The 20620-nt window shown below is 37.8% G+C and overlaps 1 protein-coding gene across 6 annotated transcripts in view; it reads left to right on the top strand.

Annotated features, from left to right (window-relative positions):
• Positions 1 to 20620, top strand: part of RALGAPA2 (Ral GTPase activating protein catalytic subunit alpha 2) — a 330652-nt gene that overhangs the window by 113261 nt on the left and 196771 nt on the right. For all 6 annotated transcript variants that reach the window (XM_063659353.1, XM_063659357.1, XM_063659359.1 and 3 more), the window contains 4 exons: positions 2073 to 2237; positions 12584 to 12721; positions 14532 to 14629; positions 18960 to 19050. In XM_063659353.1, the coding sequence (XP_063515423.1) occupies positions 2073 to 2237; positions 12584 to 12721; positions 14532 to 14629; positions 18960 to 19050 (492 nt within the window). The remainder of the gene's footprint in view (positions 1 to 2072; positions 2238 to 12583; positions 12722 to 14531; positions 14630 to 18959; positions 19051 to 20620) is intronic.

Here is a 20620-nt window from a genome sequence, read left to right as displayed (position 1 = left end):
AGCCTCATAAAGGGTACACATTGCTTATTGTATAGACTACCCTTTAATAATACCAGCCTTATTATAGACAATATCAGTGTGCTTTTGCCATGTGACAAATCACCCCAAAACTTATGGCTTAAAATAGCAACCACTTATTTATCTTGATTTGATGAGTTGGCAATTTGGGTTGGACTCAGCCAGTCAGTTCTTCTGCTGGTCTTTGCTTCTGTGTTTGCAGTCAGCCACGCTGTGAAATAGTCAGCTAGGCAGCTCTACTTTTATGGGTTGACTGGCTGTCAGCAGGGGCAGTGAGGTATGACTGGGCCACGTGTTTCAGCAGCCAGAGGCTAGCTCAGGCTTGTTCACCAAGTGGCTTAGAGTTTCAGGGGCAGTAAGAGGGTAAGCTCAAATTTTCAAGTGCATTTCAAGTCTCTGCTTGTTCAGTTTTGCTACCAAGTAAGTCACGTGATGAAGCCTAATGTCATTACGGGAGAGAACAACAGAGGATGTGGATACAGGGAGATGTGAACCAGTTACAGTGGTTAGTAAACCGTATACATGTATAATAAATGTGATGGATTCTTATATCTTCATTGAAATCTGAGAATGGCTTGCCAAAGCACTAATTAATCAAAGCGAGTTAGTAAGAAGCCAAAATAAAGTAGTTGAAGTACATGGCAATCCAGTGGAACAGTTTAATCCCAATGTAGATTTAGACTGTCTAATGCAATGATTTTCTAACATTTTTAACAGATCCGTTTTTCTCCCCAGTTGAAGGTATACATAACCCCTTTCTAAAGAAATAGACTGGAGATTTGGGATTGAAGTAGGGGCAGGGAGCCAAGAGCCTGGGCCCTTGGCGTCCATCTAGTCCTCTCTAACAGCTCTGAGGACCTCTGTGTAAACCCGGGGCCTGAGAGGACCCAGATACTTCCAGCTAGGAACTTGGCTCCCTAAGACAGTGGTTCTCAGCCCAGGAGAGAACTTACCTGGCTAAGGATACCTTTCAGGCCAGAGGAGGAGAGCTGAAATAGGAGATAAAGACCTACCTTCAATTGTTGTAATCCATGCATGAGTGCACATGCATGCATACACTACACACACACACACACACACACACACGCCTGCCATTCTGCAAGATTCTCTTCCTACCCACAGATTCATCTGAAGAGACAGACTTGTCTTAGGAAGGCAAACAACTTCGAAAACACTGTTTTCAAAATGTACCGAACACATTATTTAATTAATGACCATGACTAATATTTCTGATTTATGTTGCTTTATTCTAAAAAGGATTTAAATATTTATTATAGAAACACTTGCCTTCTAAGGGCTAGACTACTAGAAACAAAAAGCACAGGCAGAGGAAACTGGGTGTGGAAACATGCCACAGGTGGCAGCCACTGGCCACATCATACCTGTGCAGAAATCTCTAAGTCTGCCATTCTCTTTCCTCCTCTGTTTCCTTTGGTCCATAGCCTCTCATTGAAATAATTAACCAGAACAGTATGAGGAAAAATAAAAGTTGAATCTCAGACTACAATGTTTTATTGTTTTGGACCTTTGCTAAAATAGGATTTTGTATTATTTATAGATTTTCATTATCCTGCCCATTTGACTGAATCCACATAAGAGTTTATAGGCATGGATTGCTCTGGGGATTTGTGGAGGGGTTGGTGTCTACAGGATGCAGTACTATTCTAATGTCAGGATCTCTGAGTTTTTGGTTTATAAGTAGTGGTTTTTGGAGTATCCTGGGAACAGTAGTATAATTTCATTTGATATTGTTCTTGTATTGAGAAAGGTTTATTAATACTTTCTTTTGTATATTGGAATGAGTACTATGAAGATATAATAATATCCATAAGAATGTTTTAGATTCTTGAAAATATTTTGGCAACAAGAATTCTTAAACTAGTGACATATGAATAACTTCCTAAATTGCAGTGTAAGGAAGTGGTACTTAATATGTGACAAGGAAACCTGCTGATTATATATAGTTGTAGGTACACCATTTGCTGAGCAACACAAGCTGCGAAATGAATAATAATGAATTCAGCCTTTAGATTATTTTTCTTTTCCTTTATCAGGCTGTGTTCTAGATCCTCAGAAAGGAACCACCGTGGGGAGATCCTTTTCTCTCAGCTGGCGGAGCCACCCAGATGTGACCGAACCGATGCGATTTAGGAGTGCCACCACGTCTGGAGCACCAGGAGTGGAAAAGGCGAGAAATATTGTTCGCCAAAAAGCAACTGGTAAACATTTATTTAAATGCTTCTCAAAAATCTAATTGTTATCTAAAATAAATTTATAGGCATAAAGTGTGTTAAAAATTCTACTCAAAATTTAAGTATTAGACCTTATATTAAATGAAATGTCTCTACATCTTTTTAGCTTTCTGCTCTGGTTACTTTTCAAATCACAGTTTTCAGTTACTTATTTCTAAATCCTCCATTGTGAGAAAGAACTTGTGATGTTGATATTGAGTGAGATATTTGTGCGAAATAGAGAAAATAGAGGTTTTGTTTGAACCTTGAAGAAAATAGATTGTTAATAAATACACCAGTAGTTGCACTATTGTCAGTGTTAAACAATATTAATCTTTAGAGTGTGGCAACCTGTTTCAGCAAAGAAAAGGAGAATTTCAGGACTGGATAGACATTTTCATTTTTTGCTCCTTTGGAAAATTGAGCCTTTTCATGCCTGTGGATGTTATCTTTGCAGCCTATTTCAGTTAACAACTTGACCAACAACCCCCAGTTAATTGGACTAGTTTGCTACATTTTACTCTTTTTTTCTTTTCTTTTCTTTTCTTTTTTTTTTTTTTCTTTTGAGACAGAGTCTTGCTTGACGCCCAGGCTGAAATGCAATGGTGCGATCTCAGCTCACTGCAACCTCTGCCTTCCGGGTTCAAGCAATTTTCCTGCCTCAGCCTCCTGAGTAGCTGAGATTACAGGCGTGTGCCACCATGCCCGGCTAATTTTTGTATTTTTAGTAGAAACAGGGTTTCACCATGTTGGTCAGGCTGGTCTCGAATTCCTGACCTCGTGATCCGCCCACCTTGGCCTCCCAAAATGCTGGGATTACAGGCGTGAGCCACTGCACCTGGCCTATATTTTACTCTTAAAACAAAAAGTGAACTCTTTAAAAAGAAGCTTGTATACGGCATTTAATAAGAATAAATAAAGCCACCTCCTCCCTAGTGACTTTGAGCCTGTAACTTAGGTTTAAGACAATTGTAATTGATATTTAGCATGTTGACTTCAGAAAGTCGCAAGATCCTCTGGCCATAAAACAAAGATTCATTAAAGCTTAACATAGTCTATAGTGCTTAGTAAAGGCTTAATACAGATGGTTTAGAATCCTGTTGGAGTTTTTATGAAAATATATTCCACCTTAACTGTAACTCTCATACTTTTTTGCTGTAGCATTTGCTGGAAATTATCACCTTATTTACATGCATGGCCTATTCTGCTTCTTCCTTCTTTCTGTTATTCTGTCTCCTGAGGAGAGACGCAATTCTTTGTTAGCAGGCAACTTTTGAGGATGCTCATTCACTGATTTCCTTTCTCATTCCAATTCCTAAAAACTATTTGCTTTTATCATTGAATTCTTTTTTTGTTTTGTTTTTTGAGTTGGAGTCTCATGCTGTCGTTCAGGCTGAACCGCAGTGGAGCGATCTCAGCTCATTGCAACCTCTGCCTCCCAGGTTCAAGCGATTCTCCTGCCTTAGCCTCCCGAGTAGCTGGGACTACAGGTGCGCACCACTATGCCAGGCTATTTTTTTTTTTTTTTTTTTTTTTTTCAGTAGAGACAGGGTTTCGCCATGTTGGCCAGACTGTTCTCGTACTCCTTACCTTAGGTGATCTGCCCGTCTCTGTCTCCCAAAGTGCTGGGATTACAGGAGTGAGCTGCCACGCCCAGCTCTTCTATCACTGGATTTTTTTTTTTTTTTTTTTTTTTTTGAGACAGAATCTTAAAAAAAAAAGCCCAGGCTGGAGTGCAGTGGTGTGATTTTGGCTCATTGCAACCTCTGCCTCCCAGGTACAAGCGATTCTGCCACCTCAGCCTCCCGAGTAGCTGGGGTTACAGGCGTGCACCACCATGCCCAGCTAATTTTTGTATATTTAGTAGAGACGGGGTTTCACCATGTCGGTCAGGCTGGTCTCGAACTCCTGACCTGAGGTGATTTGCCTGCCTTGGCCTTCCAAAGTATTGGGATTACAGGCGCCCAGCCTACTGGGAATTTGAATAGGCAAAGGGTAGGAGAAAGGGCAATAGGGTAAAAAGTTTGTTCCAGTTTTTGCAAATGTGTTACTATCATTTGTAGTTCCATTTCATTAATGTTAACTGATGTCATATGAAAATAGTAAAGCAGCAAATAAATCTTTATATTTTTGTTTTAGAATAAAACTGATTTTACAGATTGTGGTTTCACATATATGAAGCACGTTTTCCTCCTATGTTCATTCAATTCCTCCAATATTTATTTGACTAGCAGTATATAGAAAACAAAAGAGCACCGTAAAGTAGACACTAAAGATGTATGGATTTAATAAGCATGAAATGTGACATAAAAGGATGGGTTTCATGGAGATTTTACCTTTTCCTCAAATATCAAATCTTTTAATGTTCAACTTGACTTTTATGTGTTCTTGAGCTTTTCAGATATTTAATTTACTAAATGATTTACTTTTGAATACAGTCAGCTCTCAGCAAACCAACTTTTGATTGAAGGCCAGATATTCCCTCTCTCACCATGGTCTGTTTATATTTGTCCTTTAAGGAAGGAAAACTGATTATAATGTCTGTCCAGGCAAATAACCTGAATGTGAATCTGATACACAGCAGAAAGAAGGAAAGGCTAAATATATAAAGCATTTCAAAATAAAATTATTTGTGGATTGCCCATTGTCCTATGTCATGAGAATGACTGACTGAAAGTTGGCTGTATTTAGAGACTACAATTAAATACTATACTTTGTACTGACTTCCTTTAAAGTTTAAAGCGACCTCCTTTAAATGTTTAAAGAGAGCCCAGAAAAATAATAATAATAAAGTGAAAGGTCCTATTGTTCTTCTGACATAATTATTACTTTATCTCTCCTGGAAGCTAAGCGAAGCCAGTCTATCAGCAACTGTGTCCACCTTTCTGAGGCTTTGCCTGCCACTAAAAGCGTCCCGCTCCTCCTTCACACCGTGAGCGCTCTCTTACCTGGTCTCTCTTACTCTTCTTGCTCTCACAGGCTGTCAGGTACTGTAATACTGTCTCATGTGTCCATCACTGTTCCTGGGCTTCTCCCGCTTGCCTCTGGGCGTTGCTTCCTTTGTTAATATCCCCACATCACACACAGCCTGACCATTACACTAGTGTGAAATTGCAATGAATACTAGTAATTGCTCTTGTGTAGTTAGATACTTAATGGCAATTAGATAGTCAAGAAAAATTTCTGTAACTTTGGTCTTGGCAATAACAATTAAGGAGGATAGGAGGGTTTTTCAGTCCATAGCTATTTAATAGGGGGAAATGTGATGCCTGCCTTAGTGTGTCTTCTATACAGTGCCCATAGAAAGTAAGGGGATTTTCATAAAAGTTTTGAGCATGTCAGTATTAGAATGCTTGCTATGCCTTCCAAAAAATGAATAAGCTAGAAAAATGTATGTAGGCGGGATCTACTTGGAGTTAATAAATCATATATGTGAAGTAATGACCAGTTATATAGATTCATACTGACTATTGAAATTTGAGTGCAAAAGGACCAATGCCAAAAAGCAGTAATTTCCAAAACAAAGAAACGTTGTTCCTGTACTTCAGCCAATTAAAATTGAATTTAGCTGTGTGTGATTTACACACAGTACATTTTTTATTAAGACATCATAGCACCAAAAGTCATTTTTGGCCTAGTTACTTCAACAGAAGGATTTACCTTTCTCTATATTGAATAATTAGGCCTATGTCTATTTTTCAGTGATTCTAGGATGAACTGAATCTTCTTCCTTAAAAGAGAAAGATCATTTTCATGATCTTTTTTATTTTCAGAAATTTGGCATTGTAGATTAGTATTTTTTGTTGTTGTTGTTTTTGATATTTTTGAGACAGAATCTCTCTCTGTTGCCCAGGCTGGAGTGCAGTGGCACGATCTCGGCTCACTGCAACCTCTGCTTCCTGGGTTCAAGCAGTTCTCCTGCCTCAGCCTCCTGAGTAGCTGGGACTACAGGTGTGTGCCACCACACCTGGCTAATTTTTGTATTTTTAGTAGAGATGAGGTTTCACCATGTTGGCCAGGCAGGTCTTGAACTCCTGACTTCGTGACCCACCCGCCTCAGCCTCCCAAAGATTAGTATTTTTTTTAACATTGGAGATAACCTAATTGTGGCTTTCTGTAGTACTAAACTATGTCATACTGTGTTTTAGCAAAGCAAAATGAAAGCTTATGTTCTCTGGTGGCTATGTAAATACCATATTACTTTATAGAATTTAAGGGAAGAAGTTTTACCAAGAGTGAGGACTATAATGTTTCTTAGAAAACTCTTTTTTTCCAGTAACTATTAAAGGTGAAAAACAGTAAGAATGGTACATGGGAAAATGGTCACTAGTCAATTAAATTACTGTTGAGTTTTAACTGCCCAATTACTTGGTTTTCAAAAAAAGCTATTGTTTAGAGATGATTAATAAAGTATTTAAAATTATTTTACCCCCTGTTTGGCTAATACACACCCCAAAAGAATTGTTTTCATGGTGAAAAGTTTTCTTATGTCACAGTCCATTTTTTTCTATATTTTGTTTCTCTTAAGTTTTTCACTAGTTTGTCCAGAACATGTTCCCACAAGAAATCTCTTCCTATTAGTAATTTAATTTTGGAAGCTTTTGTTCTCATTCAATATTACATTTTATTTTACTAAGACTCTTGGTTCCTGTATATACGTATACAGTTCCAACTGAAGTTAAATGTGATTTAGAGCAGTGGTTCTCAATTGGGGACAATTTCAACAATGTCTGGAGACATTTTTAATTGTCACAAGTGGGACAGTGCTAGTGGCAGCTTGTGGGTGGAAGTCAGGGATGCTGCTGAATAGTCTGCAATGCACAGGACAGCTCCCAAACAAAGAATTGTCTGGCCCAAAATACCAGCAGTGCCGAGGCTGAGAAATCCTAAGTCAGAGTGAAATCAAGTGGCCTGGGCTCGGTCTGCAGTTTTCCTGCCTTTGCCATCTTTGTTCGATTTTGTAGCACAAAGGGTGAAAGAACTTCAGAGTATAGTGACTTTGAGAACAACCTGCCATTCCAACTATGATAGTGAGCTTCTTAGCCTGATGCCATTGGTTCTTTGCTACTTAAAATGATGCCATTGTCCTTTATGACTGTCCTATCAAGAGACTGACCCAAGGGCAGATTGTATATTCTCCACTGGTTGGCACATTAGAGTATTGAATTTGCCCTCCAATTTAAATCCAAGTGTGTAGGTATACCCCACCAACCTACTGCTAGATAATATGACACTTAATTTTACTTTCTGGCCACAAGTTCCTTACCCTATCAATGATTGCTAATTTTGTTTACATTTAAGTTAACATGATTGCTAATTTTGTTTACATTTAACTTTTTTTGTTTTTATTTCTAATCTATGTGATTTAGAAACCCACCAAAATTGTTTTAATAATATAAGCAATAGACAATTACTTACTTTTAGCTATGATTGTTTCTTTTTCTGATCTTTTTGGGACTGTATTTGGCGGCAGCAGCAGAATTTTGGGTGGGTTGTTCATATTCTGGGAGGAAGAAGTGATGTTTGTATTTTGGAGTCACAACCACATATTTCCATTAATATGAATAACTACATAAAGAAACATAGTTGGGGAGGTAGGACTGTTTGTTTTTGTGATTTTCTTTCATTTATTTTTTTCTCTTGGTGAGAACAGTTCTTTCCAGCTGTTCTACAGTTTTTTGTTTTTTTTTTTTTTTTTGAGATGGAGTCTTGCTTTGTACCTCAGGCTGGAGTGTACTGGTGTGATCTTGGCCCACTGCAACCTCTGCCTCCCAGGTCCCAGTTCAAGCAATTCTCCTGCTTCAGCCTCCCGAGTAGCTGGGATTACAGGCACGCCATGCACAGCTAAGTTTTTGTATTTTTAGTAGAGATAGGGTTTCACCATGTTGACCAGGCTGGTCTTGAAATCCTGACCTCGTGATCTACCCACCTCGGCCTCCCAAAGTGCTGGAATTACAGGTGTGAGCCACCACGTCCGGTCTGTTCTACAGTTTTAACTGCTTTTTAGGTTAAAACATTTATCAATCTGTAGCACTTAACAGGCCATACAGATAGTAGATTTTATTTTTCTTTTAGGAATATTGTAATAGTAGTAATGAGAGGATCAACAATCTCCCCTTATTCTAAAAAAGTGTATTGGAATGGTATGGCAAACCTTGCCTCACTGCTTCTGCATCTGGTTTGTGTGCTTCTAGGAAGTGCTTTTTTGTCAGGACCTGGTCCGATTTACCCTTGGGAAGTTTGATCTTGTGGGAAACCTCAAGATGCTGAGTTGATATGCATTTCCTGTGCTTTTTATAGGATCAGATTGGTATCATGCAAGGTGTTTTAAAAATTAGGAAATTATACTATTTATTTTGCTTATGCAACCTTGTATAAGGGATAAATGGAACTCAGAATTTTGGTTATTGAAGAATGAGCCTTACTCCACTTACTAAATGTAAGACTGAGTAAGGAAGACTTAAAAAGTGAGTGAAATTGCTGTGAAAAATAGAGATCTGGAAAAAAAAATAGAAGTTACTGAAGAGTTTACACACTTAATTTGATCACACTGTGTTTTCTCAGTGGAAAAAAATGAAATTAAGTAATCCTTATTTGATCGTTTTCTGGTGTTTGGAATGGAGCTTTAGAAAGTAATAGTTTAGGCCGGGCACAGTGGCTTACTTTGTAATCCCAGCACTTTGGGAGGCCGAGGCGGGCTGATCACGAGGTCAGGAGATCGAGACCACCCTGGCTAACACGGTGAAACCCCATCTTTACTAAAAATACAAAAAACTAACCTGTAGTCCCAGCTACTTGGGAGGCTGAGGCAGGAGAATGCCATGAACTTGGGAGGCGGAGCTTGCAGTGAGCCAAGATCACGCCACTGCGCTCCAGCCTGGGCGACAGAGCGAGACTCCATCTCAAAAAAAAGAAAAAAAAAAAAAAAGAAAGAAAGAAAGTAATAGTTTAGTGATGGTATTGTGTAACTTACACTGTCAAGAGACGAGAAAGTTAGTGCTTTTAAAATCTAGGTAGTTGGAACTAGCTAGGCTTTAGAGAGAGTACATTATTTGGTGAATCTAAGATAGAATTTAGCTCTTTGAAGTGATTTAAACAAATTGTGTGATATTGAAAATAGAAGATGCAATAGATCTAGGATGTATTATATAATTTTAATGTAACTGATATAATTCTTTCTCTATTTTAAATATCAGATAATCCTGTCTTTTGGTATTTGCGTATCACTATTAAAATGATTTTCATTCGTTATGAAAGAGCAACTGCTAACAGCTAACCCCAAGAATGAGAGCAGCTTTAACATAAATTGCTCTTTCTTAAATAAAATGCCAGCAGAGGGAGCCCAAGAACTATTCAAAAAGGAAAAATAGTATAAAGAAATTGTTTCTGTCATTCATGTATTCATTTATACAAAACATGTATTTAATATAAAGTATGAGAAAATCCCAATAAATATACCGTTACAAATCAGGAAATTGGGTTTAAATTGTGGGATAAGGAGAATTGAAAATTCTCTTTTCACACCATCTCAATTGATAGTCAACTACAGGAGTAGATAGCTCAGGGCACCTACAACACAACAGCACACTTAAGCATCGTGGCTCTCCCCTTCCTTCCCACCAAATCACGAGTGCTCCTGCCCTGCTACTGACCGCTATTCCTAAAGGCTTGGACTTTCTCCATCTGATAAGTCCCTCCTGACAGTTTTATAAAAACAAAGCCTTAAAAGCTGCATTAGGCCAGCCTGTTGGGAAGGCAGACCAGCTGGTGGTGGCAGGCTCTTCGTCCGTCTGCTGTGTTGAGGACCAGTGGGGACACTCTAATTTGGAAGCAATGGTGCTGTGGCTATATTGCATCCCACCAGATGGCGATGTTCTTTATCTTTAGGAAGATGCTGCCAGTGTTGGCTCAGCTCTTATTTGCTCCTGCTTATAGCCCAGAAACCAACATCTATCTGTTTTTGGCATCAGGCTTCAGAGACTAACTCTTCCCACTATCCATAAAAAATGGCATTTGCCAATTATATTTTAGAAAGTTAGGAAGCTCTTGGGCTCCCCCTTCTGATACTGGATTAACCAGTAGATTCTTTAACAAATATAAACTGTTCCCAGAAGGTTTCAACATCTTGCATAATTAGAATAAACAATTAGAGAAGACAGCCGGAAGGGCTGACCCTATGGTGTTATTTGGCTTCTGTTGCTGAAGGCTGAAGAGACTAGAAATAGATCTGTGAGAAGGACGTAGTCTATACTTTGGGATGTGTAGGTAGGTTAAAAATGTGCACATACGCTTTGTGTTTCTCTGTAGAAAAATGAACAGTTCTTGGCTGTTCAAAAGAAGAGGAAGGCAAAGACAACCTGGGAAACATGAGGCTTTAACGTAGCTGTCTTTTCTTGCTACCTTGGCCTATCTTTGCTTGTACTCCAAACACAGTTTCCCACCAGCATCTGAAGTTAGACTATGGGCTGGGCACCATGGCCCACGCCTGCAATCCCAACACTTTGGAAGGCTGAGGTGGGCAGACTGCTTGAGATCAGCCTAGGCAACTTGGCAAAACCCCGTCTCTGTGAAAAGACAAACATTTTTTGGGTATAGTGGCGTGCACCAGAACTCCCAGGTACTCAGGAGGGTGAGGTGTGAGAATCAGTGAGCCAGGGAGGTCAAGTGTGCAGTGAGCTGTGATCACACCACTGTACTCCAACCTGGCAACGGAGCAAAAAAAAAGTAAATTGATAAATTTTTGCAAGTGAAGGATCACACAAATTTCATAGTTTTGAGGTCTTGTAACCATATCAGCGTACTATAAAATGCATTTTCATTTGGATAGAAAAAACAGCAACCTTTTGTTGAAATCCTCTGTATTAAATTTAGAATCTTCCAACATACTTCTTAAGGTGAGCCATCAGTTTGCCTTATGACTCAGATTAAAGGATTATACAGAGGGTGGCCCATTGGCAGTGAGTTTCCATTTCAGGTGACAAACCAGGTGACCCAGCCAGTTAAGATAATACAGGCTGAGTTTTGATCATCCTCTTCTTAGTAGTAGTAATGAGCAAATTAAAATTTTTGGAAAATATTCTAGTTATGTGGATGTAAAGTTTTATGACTATGTCAGTGAGTGTGGAATCTAGTGAGAAACAGAGCAATGGGGCTTGCATGCAGGGCCAGGGACTAGGTCCTGTAGGGGATATTGCCAGGGCAGCATGGCAAGGAGGGATGAGGGAGCAGGTGTGAGTTTAGCATAGGGGAGTGAACAGCAGAAAGAAGAGAGTGGCAGGTGCCAACTGGGTTAGTACTACTGGAGACTAAAGTGAGCTAGAGTACCTTGCAAGGGGATCAGTATGTCCCGTGAGATCAAGGAAAGCCCGTGTTCACCCTGACTAGGATGTTTGACGACTCTCTAACAAGAGAGGGCTTTGGTGGGTTTTAAGAGGAGTGGCACAGCCAGATCTTTATTTTAGAGGGGCCATGGAGAGGATAAATATGAAGGTGGTAAGAAGAGGGGGACAGTGATTAGTGATTAGTTTGCAGGCTATTAAAACAAACTACGTAAAAGGTGGTGCAACCCTGAAGCTGTGACTCTAGAAAGAGAGGGTGGGGTGATAATTCCAGTGCCTTGGGTGGTCTTTAGAGATTAAAGTGTACTGTGCAGTTTAGAAATGAGCTGGGGGGAGCTTGTTCTATAGGGGAATATAGCTTGTAATAATACTGAGATTATCCTGTGGTCCCTACCCAGCTATGGTTTTCTATTTTATGTCTCATATATATTGGTGTTCTACAAATACCTGTGGATCATTCTGTACTTTAGAGAATAATTCAGCATTGCATTTGATGAAATAAGCCATTACATAACTATAGCATTTTATTTTGGACAGTTGGGCACTTACCTGTTAAAAAGGCATAATGCAGTAGAAATTCCCACGTTTCCTTTCATCTTCCTTTAGGGGGTGTGTGTGTGGGGGGGGGGGTTCTGTTCTTCTCAAATGTACATTACCCATTCTGTGCATCTCCTGGATCTCTCTTTCCTTGGCATGCCTGGCCCTGAAATTTCAGATGACTTTTACAGTTCTTAATCTTTTATTGTGGCTTTTTTCCTTTACTTTGATTGAAAAATAAAAGGCTTTATAGAACTTAAGTGGAAAATGTACTCTTGGAGTAGAATATTAGGGGTTAGCAAGTGTAGGAAACTTGATCGTGTAAATGCAGATTATCTGACTATAAATTATTTGTGAAAAGCATTTGAAACTTTATTTTTTAAATCGGTTGTTTTAAGTGGTGAATGTGTTTTTTAAAATCTTGAACTGTAACCTTGCATGTTTTGTTAATGCTCACAGAAGTGGAGGAATGTCAACAGTCAGAAAATGCACCTGCAGCTGGATCTGGCCATCTCACGGTGGGACAGCAGCAGCAGGTCCTTCGGAGCAGCAGCACCTCCGACATCCCCGAGCCGCTGTGCTCAGATTCTTCTCAGGGTACGTGTTGTCTTCAGTGATTAATACAGAACTATAGAGTCTGGCAGAGGAATAAAAGCTGCATTTAGTATTGCTTTGTACATGTATTCTAAATATATTTATTTCAAGGGAATTACCTTTTTAATTTGATTAGAAGGATGTGATTTATGGCAATAAAATATTTGCACTATTTAAACATATTTGTCTAAATTATTGTTATATATCTATATGTAGATATATACCCACTTTTTTAAAGGTTGGCATGTTTGAGGACGAGACAGGAGTCCAAGTGGCTGGAGTAGAAGGAGGACAGAGACTGTTACAACATGAAGTCAAGTAGGGCATCAAGTTAGGTATTATAGAAGGCAGGGAGGCAGGATGGGGGCAGGGATGTATAGGGAAAGGGCTGTGAGAAGAGCCGTTAAAGTTGAAAATGAGAATGGAAAGCTGACCAGACTTGTGAAAAAGTTTATTAGCAGCTTGCTGAATCTGCTGAGGTGGAAAATAATAACTTTTAATAGCATTAATCTACACGGTTTCACCAACAACTTGCAGCAGCAACAGGGTGTGGAAAGCAGGGAGACAGATGGTTTAACCTGTAAACAGTGAAGAATAGATTTTTCAGTGAAAGAGTGTGCTTAAAGTGTGTCTACTATCAGTGGAAATAGTTATTCTGTTTTGTGTCATGAATTAGTTAAGAAATCAACCCTATTTATCAACAAGTTATCTCATATTTTAATGTGAAAGTCATGCTAGTCTCATCAGATGAGTAGGGAATTATTCTCTCTTAGAAATCCTCTGGAAATAAGAAAATACAGTAAAAGCTTCAGAAAATGTATTATCTGAAAGATTTTTGAAAGGTTTTGTATAAGGCTATTTTTTTTAATACATATTTGGTAGAAACTACCAGTTGCCTGGATTTTTCTTGTAGGAATGTTTTAAAATATCATTTATATTTTAACAAAATTTCAGTTATGGAGGAGGAATAAGTTCAAGAAATGTGTTGTACAGTATGGTGACTGTAATTTGTAACCATGTATTGTATTCTTGAAAATTGCTAAGAGAGTAGATTTTAAGTGTTCTCACCTCAAAAAAGTATGTGATACATGTTAATTAGCTTAATTTAGCCATCATACAGTGTATACACACATTTCAAAACAATATGTTATACATATTACATTAATATAATTTTTATATGTCAAGTTAAAAAATTAAAAAAGTTAAAATAGTTATAGGACTATTTAGATTTTCCTTTTCTTGTTCTGACTTTGATAAATTATGTTTTTCTAGAAAAAAATTATTCTTTTTTTTTTTTCAAATTTATTGGCCCTAGATTATTCATAAAATCCTCTTATGATTAGCTTTAGTGTTTTCAGGCTTTGTGGTGATATTCCCTTTTTTATTATTGAAACTGGTTATTTGTGCTCTCGTCAATCTTTATTCTCAAGCAATACTGAGGCACCTTACTGCTCTCTTCTTCTGTTGGTTCACCTGGCCAACACAGGCACTTTTTCTCTGAGTTACCTTCCCCAAGACCCCAGGAAGGGTTTTGTTGCCCTCCCCTGTGCGAACATAAATGCACTAAGTGAACCTGTTGGCCACAGTGAACAGTAATCAATCCACTCTCTTCAGAGCTCTCTGTGGGCCAGAGACCAGGTCTAAAGTGTGGACTTGATCCATAGGCTGCTGTTTTTCCAGGCCCATAACTCCTGTTTTTACATATCTTAGAATATTTAAATTTAATAGTTACCTATATATAAAATCATTTTCCAGTTTTACTATCTGAAACATTCCTTCTATTTCTGCTACCCCCCTGCCCCACCATTTCTAGGTCAAAAGGCAGAAAACACACAGAATTCGAGTTCTTCAGAGCCTCAGCCTATTCAAGAGAATAAAGGACATGTGAAGAGAGAACATGAAGGAATAACAGTAAGATATTTTCAAGCCATTTCAGTTTGTCATTAAAAATAAACATTAATTAGTGCTCAGTAAGTAAACTTATTGGTGGCAGTGATAATTAAAATTTTTTTTCTGTTTAGACAGTTTATAGGCCCAAATGATGTTGAGATCTTTTAAGATTTTGCTTGCTTTCTATGTAAAATTACAGTCACATTACAAAAATAGGAAAAAAATTAACATGAAAATGGAGTTCACCACCTGGTCTGTGTATGGCACTGTATATTTTTAAGCAGTTACCTTTGCCTGTTAAACCTACGTTTCAGATTCCCCATTCCTGGCATCCGTTTAGGTAGCCTCTACCTGACATGAATTACTAGAATCAGTGAGTATTCACAAAGATCTTAGGTTTCTTAAAAAAAACAAAAAACAAACAAACAAAAAATAAAATGGCATTTATTTAAATATATATAAAGTATAAAGAAGAAAATTAAAACATAAGCCCATAACTCATTCATGCAGATAACCCCTATTCATTTTTTTTAAATGTAGCATATATTCTTAGAAAACTCAAACATCACAGAAAGATACAAAATAAAAAAGGGAGGGCCTCTCCTTACTCCCCTCCCACTGGACAATAACCCATGTTATGTTTCTTTTTTCTTTATTTTCGAAAAGGGCATGTACCAGTTTACATCTGTATGTTCTGTTTTCAGCAATGAAATAAATACCCAGAAACCTACCATCAGCTTCAGATCATTTTGGCTTCTACACTCCTTCCTTGTTCCCTCTCTCTGCTGTCTCCCCTCAGAAAGGGACCTTATCTTGGCTTTGTGTTCATCATCCCCTTGCTTTGCTCTGTAGTTTTGCTATATAAGTATGTATCTCTAAACAGGATATTCTTTAGTTGTCCTTACGTTTGAATTTTTTAATAAAGTATTGTTGCTTTGTTTACTCAGTTACATATTTTTAAGATTTATTCACATTGTGCCATGTAGCAATAGTTCATCAAGTTTTCTATGATGTGGTATTCCACTATGAGTAGACCACAATTTATTTTTTCATTCTCTTGTTGGTTGACGTTTAGATTGTTTCCAGCCTTTTGTTTTTGTGAAAACTGTAGCCATGTACATTCTTGTTTGTGTTTCAGTATCTGCATGTTTAATGTTTTCTCTATGATGGCTATCTAGGAACAGAATTAATGAGTTATAGAATAAAAGAATTTCTTTACAAGATAACCCCTGTTCTCTAAAGTGGTTGCATCACTTATATTTTTGCCAGCATTGTGTAGAGCTCCCATTCATCTTCATTCTTGCCAACACTTTCTATTATCAGATTTTTTCATTTTTATTGGTCAACTGAGTGAAAATAAGATGTCTTATTTTGCATTTCTTAGACTACTAATAAGGTTAAAAATCTTCCCATATGTTTATTGGCCATTTTTGTTTCATCTGTGAAATGCCTACTGATGTCCTTTGTTGTTTTTCTATTTTTTGTCTTTTTCTCTTTATTTATATTTACTAGCTTTTTGTATGGTCTGAATACTGATCCTATTTTGGTTATGTTTGTAGCAAATATCTTCTTCCAATATATGGTTTATATTTTTACCTTCTCTAGGATATCTTTTGATGAACAGAAGTTCTTCATTTTGATATTCTCTATTATCATTTTTATTGTTGAGATTTTATGGAATTTTTTAAAAGTCTCAACTATACAGGAATAAAAATATTATATTTATAAATGTTTCAGGTTTGCTTTACAAATTTAAGTCTTTTATCTGTTTGGAATTGATTCCTGTTTATGGAGTGAGGTAGGGATCCAATTTCATTTTTTTCCTGAATAGATAACTACTTGTGTCAGGTCCCATTTATTGAATTAATTTTTCTTTATTGATCTGAAATGCCACCTCTCTTTCATATATGCTATTTCTGAGATATGTAAGGCCTCCTTTTGGTGTTTCTTGTCTTGATTCTTGGTTACTTTATCTTTCAGACAGTATAACATCTCAGTTACTATAGTTTTCCCACCTCTTTCTCCCTTTTCCTTCTAACAGAAGTTATTTTTCCATAATCTTTTGTCTTTCATTGTTGCTGAGAAGTCTTCTGTCCATCTGGTCCTGTCTAGTTATTGTTCCTTGCTGTTTTTGTTTGTTTGTTTGTCCTTTTCCTTCCATTTCACTATAGTATATTTAGGTGCAGGAATCTTTTGGGTTCATATATTTGTTCTTTTTGGTATATGCTATGTGCCATGCATCTGTAAGTGCTTGTCTTCTGTCATTTCTGGAAAATTCTTGGTAACATTTCTGCATATATTGTCTCATTTTTTCCCATTGGTACAGCAGTATCTCCACCTGTTACATGGGACACTGGGGTTTAAAAAAAAAGAACACAATATTGCCTCTTTTATATTCTCTCTTTGTTTTCCTCCTGGAATTCTGGGTGGAAATATATTAGACTTTCCTATTCTATTTTCCTTGTCTCTTAAATGTTTTTTATATTTTCCATTCTCATTGGCTCGGTGTTTCCTGGATAATTTTATCAGCTTTGTCTTTCTTCAGTTCAGTAACTTTATCTTTACTCTGTTAATGCTTCCATTGAATTTTTTAGTTTCGCAATTATGCCTTTTATTTCTGACAGTTCACGTTTATACTTTTCAAGCATATCTTGTAATTTCTAATAGTCTTTTGTTGCTTGCTCATTTTTGTGATTCCAACTTTTATTCCTTTAAAATGTTTACAAACTGCAATTCTGAATTTTTTATCTGATTATCTGAAATCCTTGGGGGATCTGAATCTGATATTTGTTGTTTCTGAGATTCTTACACATGGTGATTTATTTTCTTTAGTGTTCGGTGATGTTTTATTATGGGTTCCTAGCTGGCTGATCTTAATCTGCAGAAAACATGTATTTCTAAATCGATGACATTTCAACAGCATGTTTGCATTTGTTTCTTGCACCACATGGGGAGTGCTGCTTTAATCCTGGAGTCTTGGTCCTCTTGCCACTGGCAGTGGTACTATTGGATTTACCCTTGCAATAGCCACGTTTCACTGCCCTGGTTTCTGCTCACTTTTAAGGGTTGAAGGTAGATTTCTTGGAAGTTTCTTTTACTTCCTGTGAGCCCCAAATTGCAACTAAAGTTTTATGTAGGATCTGGTTCTATGGCTGGGGGGTATTGTGTCTCTCATATAGTTAGAAGCAGAAGAGTCTACGTTCTGTTTTTTAACTAAGGAAATACTCTATGCGTATTTCCTCTTAGCACATTAGATATATATCATTCTTCTTTAAGGCTGTGTAATAATTTTTTCATATAGTGTTAATCCTCTAAATCTTCTAAATATTTTATTCATGGCCTGCTTTTTATTAGCTTAATCATTATTCTTTCTTTTAATTTTTTTTTCCAGTTTTGCCTTGGTCAACATTTGTGGGGCATTCCTTTTTTTCTTTTAACTCTACATCTTGTTCCCCGCTTGAACCTAAGGTTCAAGACCCACTGGCAGCTGTGTCTTTTTAGAAGGTCTGCATTTCTTCTTATTTTTGTCCTTCTTCACCTGGCTGCCCTGCATGGCCTGGTATAACCAGCATCTCTTCCTGTACATAGAACTTGCTGGTTACCACCCAGTACTTCCTGCTTTGAATCCCCTCCTGTCTTCCCTCTACCACTTCATGTCCATTGCCATCTTGAACAGCTCTCCTAGAAAGCTGAGCCAATTAAGGCAACAGTTTATTCTGCATACCCTTCAGAGACAGTTTATTTGCATATTTTGCTTATATACATTATAATTATTTTGTGTGATTTGTGTATGTTTTGTCTCTCCAAGCAAATTATAACTTTTTAGAGGATGCAGATTGCCTCCTGATTTTTTTTTAATCCTGTGAATTTAATACAAGGTTAAGCAATGCTCAGGAGAGTCTGTGGTATGCTTAACTAGGAAGACACTGAATGGACCTTTAGATCTCTAGGTGGAGTTTGCGCCTTCCCTACCAGCACACTTACCATTTGTGCGCATAACTTATGCCTTCCTAGAGCATTGTGTTCACAGTATATGTGTGCTTGACCAGAAGAACAAATAGAACTTTAAAACAAATTCCTTCCATATAATTTAGCATTCCTTCTTAGATCAGTTTAATTGGATGGATGTAAGTTGACAAAGTAGAGGATATAAATTAAAGTTTCAGATCTTGAGTAACATAAAATTAAATATAGTAATTTGTGAAAACATATCCTTCAAATGGAAAACATCAATTTATTTAGCTATTATTATTATTTGTTTCTTTTTCTTTAGAAATTTGGGCTAGAAACTTAAGTCTTATAACAATGAAAACTTTCCTGTAGTAAATACAATATTTCTTTTTGTCTGAAGATCTTAGTTCGAAGAAGCAGCAGCCCTGATGAATTGGATTTGAAAGATGATTTGCAGCAGACACAAGGAAAATGTAGGGAAAGACAGAAGAGTAAGTTCCGGGAAATGTCTGTTCTTCCAACTACAGAGTTGATGTATTCTATTTTCTTTTTACATTTTATTATTATTATTATTAGAGACTCAGTCTCACTCTTTTCGCCCAGGCTGGAGTGCTCTGGGACAGTCATGGCTCACTGCAGCCTTAACCTCCCTGAGCTCAGGTGATCCTCCCACCCAAGCCTCCTGAGTAGTTGGGACTACAGGCACATGTCAGTGCGCTCGGCTAACTTTTCTATTTTTTATAGAGATGAGGTTTTGCCATGTTGCCCAGGCTGGTTTTGAACTACTGGGCTCAAGCCATCTTCCCACTTTTTACCTTCTAACTTGAGTAATAGCTTATCAATTTGAGAGAGATGATTGTGAAATGGGACCTTCTTATTCCTGGAATCCCAGGATTGACAAAAGGTTCATCCATACATAACGATAAAACAGTTCTACTCACCTGTACCTTGAGAGGCCTGTCTTTCTACCCCTGGGCCTTTCTCCAGGTGAGTGGTACATCAGAGGCTGATGGCATGAGTGAGCAGATATACCGGAGAGAAAAATTGTCTTCCCTAGAAAGTTCCCAGAAGCTAGAAGCTAAAAGCATCAGAAGTACATTGAAGTCAATGGGATAAATACTTAGAAATGAAATGAGATTGGAATCCTGAGACATATTATCATATACTGTAAAATACAGCCTTAGAACTCTGCTTTCCTGAAGTCAGGTGCCAGAGTAGCATAGTAAACACCTCCTCAAGTTCAGGACAGTTCTTGATGGGTGCAGAGGAGTTCTACCTTCACCCTGCTGGCTTAGAGCTCTTTAGGAGATGAAGTTTGGGGCCTACCATTGGTCACCTGGTTACTGAGACAACTTTTAGTTCTTTGTGAGTAAATAGAGGACAGCAGATTAGAAACAGCAAGAGTAAGGGACTGTTAGGAGTAGATACAGAGAGCAGCCAGAAGGGTGAGCAGACGCATAAAGTTGTTGTGAAGTAGACAGGAGACTTTGAGAAGCAGAACTGTCTAGGTTCATTTTATGTCAGACTAAATAGTTCTGTAAGTCTTCATGGCCCAGCCTTATTATATTATGATAAATTAGAACTTATTACTGTTTAAAGGGGAGAATTTCTGTTCTAGAAAATCTGTTGTATTGGGACACTATATCCCCAAATGACTCTGAATGAGTCACCCTAGGTCTACGTCTACCTGTCAGGCTTGGGGCATACAGTAGCTTTAGACTCTTCTACCTGGTAGAGTAAACTTGCATTTGTGGTGGATCAGTTATTATCTTCTTCCTCCACCCACCCTCATTTTGTAAGTCCCAGCACACTTTAGGACTTGGTGTAGTTTGGGTATGGGGGTACTGAGTGAAGACACGTTGAAGAGTGCCACTTGAATGATACATAGTGGTGCTCATAATGGCTATTAATGTGCTTATTTGCAAGATTCATTTTCTTGACCAAGAGCCCCACATGGGCACTTTTTGAGCTCAAGTTCTGCAGGTTCTGCCAAAGAACATGAATGATTCCTGCTGTGTCTGCTGTTTGTTTAGTTACTTTCGTATCAGTAATTGTGAACAT

Source organism: Pongo pygmaeus, chromosome 21, assembly GCF_028885625.2.
Source record: "Pongo pygmaeus isolate AG05252 chromosome 21, NHGRI_mPonPyg2-v2.0_pri, whole genome shotgun sequence".
Taxonomy (NCBI): domain Eukaryota; kingdom Metazoa; phylum Chordata; class Mammalia; order Primates; family Hominidae; genus Pongo; species Pongo pygmaeus.
The sequence above is the reverse complement of the archived record's forward strand: the minus strand, read 5'-3'. Positions and strand labels throughout refer to the sequence as shown.